This window comes from Artemia franciscana, chromosome 9 (genome assembly GCF_032884065.1).
Source record: "Artemia franciscana chromosome 9, ASM3288406v1, whole genome shotgun sequence".
Taxonomy (NCBI): Eukaryota; Metazoa; Arthropoda; class Branchiopoda; order Anostraca; family Artemiidae; genus Artemia; species Artemia franciscana.
Genome location: NC_088871.1, coordinates 15,497,175 through 15,503,174, shown reverse-complemented (window position 1 = coordinate 15,503,174; position 6,000 = coordinate 15,497,175). Strand labels below are relative to the sequence as shown.

Genomic DNA, 6,000 nt, shown 5'->3' with positions numbered 1-6,000 from the left:
GGTGGTGTTGTTTTTGTGATCGTTTTTTTTTTTTTTTTTTTTTTTTTTTTGGTCTTTTTGTAACCGTGGCCCATCTGCCTCTTCTGTAATTTAATCATATCATATTGTAAATTTTGCTGAACATCGAGAAAGCTGAAGATAAGAGTATTTTGGATTTTCCATTATTATTAACGAACAGCTATTTACGCAATAAAGTTTTTTATCTAGCCTTCAACATACTATAATCGATTTTTTATATCAAAAACTATAAATTGTATCTTTAAGAATTCTGCATTTGAGAAAATAAAATTCAATTGATTAGAAAAAAACAGCAACATGACATTATCTTCAAAATCAAACAGAGATGGTTAATGGAGTGAGTTATTAGCATCAGTTTGACAAAAAGCATCGCCTACGGCCTTTGACTTACCACATGAGCACGTTTAGTCCTGTTCTGCTTTCTAATGATTAATAATTAATCTCTCATCAATATAATCCAAAGATAGTGTTAAAAAAACCTCCTGCTGGGAACTAAGTCCTAATATTATCCGAAAAGATAACTTAGTTAAAATATAGGAAAGTAATTATAATTAAAGCTCATAATCAAAATTATAATTTCAGTTCGAAAACATTTTTTACAAACAATAAAACTTGCACTTAAAAAAATGACCAGAAATGAATCACGAGTCCAATCTCGAATTTCTACAAGACTAAGGCACTACTTTGATTTTTAAAGCAAACACGGCAATTATATTCAAGTCACCTTTTCACTGGAATACTCTCTGGAATAATTCAAACGCATTTTCTTTTCCACTTCCCAATTTTTCCATTTACGGGCTGCAGTCGCTGTCTTTCTTCAATTTTTCGACGGAGGGAAAGCAAAGTAGAAAGCTTTGCACCTGTCCCAAGACGAACGTGCTTGCCCGTTAGAGCGCGAGGAGTACGCCTGCGCGAGTCAGGAGAGGAAACTGGCGTATCATCAGGCATAGCATCTGGAGAAGAAGGGCTGAAGTGAGAAGACACCTGTAAAAAGACAATGTTAGAGTTTGTCGTACTATGGACCATGGTTCGCTTTTTATCAGATTAAATAAAAAAAAACAAGTTTTTTCAAATGAAACTAAGGAGCGACATTACAACTTAAAACGAACAGAAATTACTCCGTATATGAAAGGGGCTTTTCTTCCTCAACGCCTCCCTCTGTACGCTAAAGTTTGACTCTTTCTCTTAGCTCTACTTTTTTAAAAAGGAAAAAACTTTAGCGTAAAGAGCGGGGCGTTGAGAAAGAAAAGCCCCTTTCATATACGGAGTAATTTCTGTTCGTTTTAAGTTGTAATGTCGCTCCTTACTTTCATTTGAAAAAACTTGTTTTTTTATTTAATTTCTGGACGTTTTTTAATTCATGCACGTTTTGATCTTGGCTCTCCGCACATAAATAATTCAAACAAAATTTGAATATTAATTTTCTTTTTGGCTAAATGGCTTTCTCAAAGTTTTAATCAGAAGATTTTGAGAAAAAAGGAGAGAGGGAGGAAGCCTAGCTGCCCTCTAATTTTTTGATTACTTAAAAAGGAAACTAGAACTTTTAATTGTTTTACGAACATTTTCATTAGTAAAAAATATGCGTAATTTACGAATTAACTTACGTAACGAACTTCTATATTCGTATATTTTTATTGCGTATATGAGGGAGTTCAACGCCTCGTCGATACCTCGCTCTTTACACTAAAGCTTACATTCTGTCCCAGTTCCTTAAGAATGACCCTTGAATCACAAAGGCCGTAGAATAAATAGTTGAAATTACTAAAAATATTTTCGCGTAAAGAGCGAGGTATTACGAGGAGGTAAACCCCTCATATGCGCAATAATTTCTCCTTGTTTTAAGTTTTAATGCTGCTCCTCACTTTCAGCAGAAAAAACTTCTCATATTTATTTTTTCCTTGTTTTTTTAAATAATGCAAAAAAATCCTGCGCCCCCTTCATTGAAAGTCTCTTCCCCCATGAGAAGTTTTTCCATGGAAAGATCCTCCCACGTAACCCCCCCATCTCAACTCTCCCTCCCAAACCAAAAAAATCCCCCTGAAAACGTCCGTACATTTCCCAGTAACCATTACTATATGTAAACACAGGTCAAAGTTTGTAACTTGCAACCCCTCCCACGGGGACTGCGGGGTAGTAAGTCGTCCCCAAAGACATAGTTATTAGGTTTTTTGACTATGGTGAATAAAATGGCTATCTCAGAATTTTGATCCGGTGACTTTTGGGAAAAAATAAGCGTGGGAGGGGGCCTAGGTGCCCTCCAATTTTTGGTCACTTAAAAAGGGCACTAGAACTTTTAATTTCCGTTAGAATGAGCCCTCTCGCGACATTCTAGGACGACTGGGTCGATAGAATCACCCCTGGAAAAAAAAACAAAAACAAAAAAATAAAAAAACGAACAAACAAATAAACACGCATCCGTGATTTGTCTTCTGGCAAAAAATGCGAAATTCCACAATTTTGTAGATAAGAGCTTGAAACTTCTACAACAAGGTTCTCTGATACGCTGAATGTGATGGTGTGATTTTCGTTAAGATTGTATGACTTTTAGGGGGTGTTTTCTCCTATTTTCTAAAATGAGGCAAATTTTCTCAGGCTCGTAACTTTTGATAGGTCAGACTAATCTTAATGAAAGTTATATATTCGAAATCAGCATTAAAATGCGATTTTTTTATGTAGCTATTGGTATCAAAATTCCGTTTTTTAGAGTTTTGGCTACTATTGAGCCGGGTCGCTCCTCGTTCGTTACCACGAACTGTTTGATTACAGTTATTGCTGTAATCATAACATGAATTAGAAAAGCAAGAGAGAATTAGAAAAACAAACATTTTGAAAGAAAAAAGAATGTGCTATCATTTGACAACAAGACTATTTTCAGCATATATAGTTTAATTTACAGGCATTTAACCTAAAAAATAAGTATTCTGACATTTAGAATCATCCTTCCAGAAAAATTGTGACCTAAGAAGAATGTACAACTTGACAACAATGAAACTTAAAATCTATTATTTCTATCTACTTCCTTCCTAACTAGCCTATCCTATACAGAATTCAATTTCCCTTTTTTTACAACATACTTCACGGGACCAGAAACATTAAGGAGGGCCGATTTACCGCTAGTCCTTTATCCAACTTAATAAATAGGTTTTATGAGCCTGCTGAACATTGGCTTAGGTGAAATTAACAGGTGGTATTGCTGGAATGACATCCTCATATTTTGTAAACGGATGCCAATCACATGAAAAAGCCGTTTTTCATAGCCTTTTTCTAATTTCTAGACATCTTGCCTTTTCAGACAATTTACTGAGCAGTATGCATCGCCAACTTTTCAAACAAAAAAAGTGTATGTCAACGGTACAAAGAAGAAGGCTTGGATGTTCACGAAAAATATTGCAAAATCTGATATCTTTGTTAGAAAGTTCTCAACGCTATAATCAGTCTCTATCGAAAAGAAAACGAACCAATAAGAAAATCTACCTGAGTTTAAAATTGGCAAGACTGAGTAGGCACATTTCGGTATAACAAAAACCAAACAATGCTTAATTTGAAGCTAGCATAGACGGAAATTTCGTTTCTGTTTAGGTAACAAAATTGCACAATGATTGCGCAATAAGAAATTGCAGATTATCAGGTTGCACAGGAAGCCCGCTATTTTCCTACATGTATATAAAATACATGCATGATTTTGTTCACAAGCCGTTAGGTCCATACAAAAATAAGGTTCTAAATAGAGAGAACAGTCACGCATATTACATGGCGTATTTGCTCAGAGAGTAAATAAAAGTTAAATTACAGGCCTATGAACAATGCTGAAAACTTATGGATACGCGGATAAATTCTTCCCTCCCTAAGTCTTCGTGAATTGGTGCCATTGCAGACTGGACGTCTACGCAGGAATTTATTTTGGAAAGGGAGATTAGTAAAATAGCATGCTATTGGAATACCTAACAACCAAGGCCTTATCCAGGAGGTTAGGGGGTTTGACCCCCCTGAAATATTTGTCCGACTCGTAAAAACGTAACAAAAATTAATATAAACAAATTTGTGATGCGTTGTTTAAAGGTTTTTGTACCCCCCCCCAAAAAAAATCCTTGTGTAATCCCCCCGAAAAAAATCTTGGGCACGGCCCTGCTAGCAACACACATAAAAAATCATGAGTTTTTGAAGGTCACATCTCCTTAGAAGCCCCCTCCCTAGAGACCCTCAGGAATATATGATTTCCCTAGAACCTGACCTGTGTACACTTGATTCAAAACCAAGAAGTCTGACTCGATGTAGCAACAAGCTAAGTCTAAGTTGTACCTAGTCTTTCCTGATTACCAATCTTTTAACCGAAAGTTAGTCAAGTACCACCTTAAAAAAAAAAAAGCAGAAAGGTAAGCAAACCGTACATCGTTAGAGTTGGAACTACCCGATCTGCATGACTGGAGATCCAAAATAGGCCAGTAAATTCCAGATATACTCAAATTTAACAATCTAATGTTTAGAAAGAAAGAGGCGGTGAGCAACTTGCTTGAACCGGAATTATACAGGAATTTCTCATTTGTATGATTAGGGAACCAAAGTGGAAGTACACCTCTCTAGTCCTCTTCCCCGCTGAAAAATTTTTAGTAGAAAAATAAACCCAAGGCACCTGCGCGTGAGTGCTCAGACCCGCTTAAAATATATTGGGCTAAGGACATGGGGTGTATTAGAGGGGTAGCCTAAACTTCTGGACGCGACATCCACCTTTAGTACAAAAAAACTACATAGGTTTGAAATTTGACTGGCCCATAGCTCCTCCCTTATATCACAAATTTTCAGTAAAATGATTATCAAAGAATTATTACAGTGGTCGAATATTTTAATTGTAACCGAATATTTTTGCCCTTAAGCACAAACGCTTAAATACAGATATTCCTATAATTGAGACATAACAAAACTAAATCAATTGAAAGTTCTCTAAATTGTATATAAGGCTAAAACTTAACAAACATTAAATTAGCGGCAATAGAAGCTGGGTGCCCTCAATCTCCTCGCTAATCCAACTGAGACGGCAAACACCCTATAGCCCAAGTGTACATGAAAATATCCACTTTAGTTGTAACTGAAAATGCGGCTATTTCAAGGCTTTGGATGATGATTGGGCGCAGGCCAAAACATGGAGTCGCTTCTTTTAGAGCCTGTTTATTATTTTCCAAATTTTTTATGGCCAAATATTGGGCGCAGGCCAAAACATGGAGTCGCTTCTTTTAGAGCCTGTTTATTATTTTCCAAATTTTTTATGGCCAAATATGGTTGTTTATAAGTTTTGGACCAAGGTGAAAAGGTAGACTATTTTTTTTCTGAATCAATTCAATCTTTCTTTCTACTTTCATAAAAATCTGCACCTAAATTATAATTAGAATTCGAGCCCAATATGTCATGTTGTTAAACGTTATTTAAATTTCATTCCTGTTACCAGGTTAATTTTTCACTATTTTTAGATTCGCCTTTACCGGTATTTGCTCAGAAGCCAGATTTATGTAGCTGTGGGAATTTTGACTAAAAATAACTTCTTTTTTTTCATTGACGTCACAGAGCTGTAGTGAAAACCGCCTCTAATTGCAACGACTTGAGTCATGCTATGCATCACGTGCAGTAACGTTTATTCATATCTTTGGAAAAAAAAACAATTCAATATTAAATGAAACATATGCCATGAAATAAAAGAGCAGCTTGATAATTCGGTGTGACAACGCCTAGATAGCATATTGGAGGGGGTAGGAAAAGATTGGTATGAAGGATTCCTCGGAGAAATTTGCTTCTACAACTGCACTTTGAGGTATCTTAATCTCTCTCCACTTCAGAGAAGTCACCTGAACCTCTGAGGGGTTGGATATGTTACCCATGATCGTAATTATTAAAACAGTACAGGCAGAGAAATTTCAAAGCCCTACAAAGGACATATACAAAACTTAAACAAATTATTTTATCGTTTTAGATTATGTTTTGATTGTCCTTCTT

The 6,000-nt window shown here is 35.8% G+C and overlaps 1 protein-coding gene across 2 annotated transcripts in view; it reads right to left on the bottom strand.

Moving 5' to 3' along the window:
- Positions 1-550: 550 nt before the first annotated feature.
- The window catches only part of LOC136031049 (uncharacterized), a 31,974-nt gene continuing 26,524 nt past the window's right edge, over positions 551-6,000 (bottom strand). For both annotated transcript variants that reach the window (XM_065710259.1, XM_065710260.1), the window contains exon 3: positions 551-1,002. In XM_065710259.1, the coding sequence (XP_065566331.1) occupies positions 772-1,002 (231 nt within the window). In that variant the 3' untranslated portion in view covers positions 551-771. The remainder of the gene's footprint in view (positions 1,003-6,000) is intronic.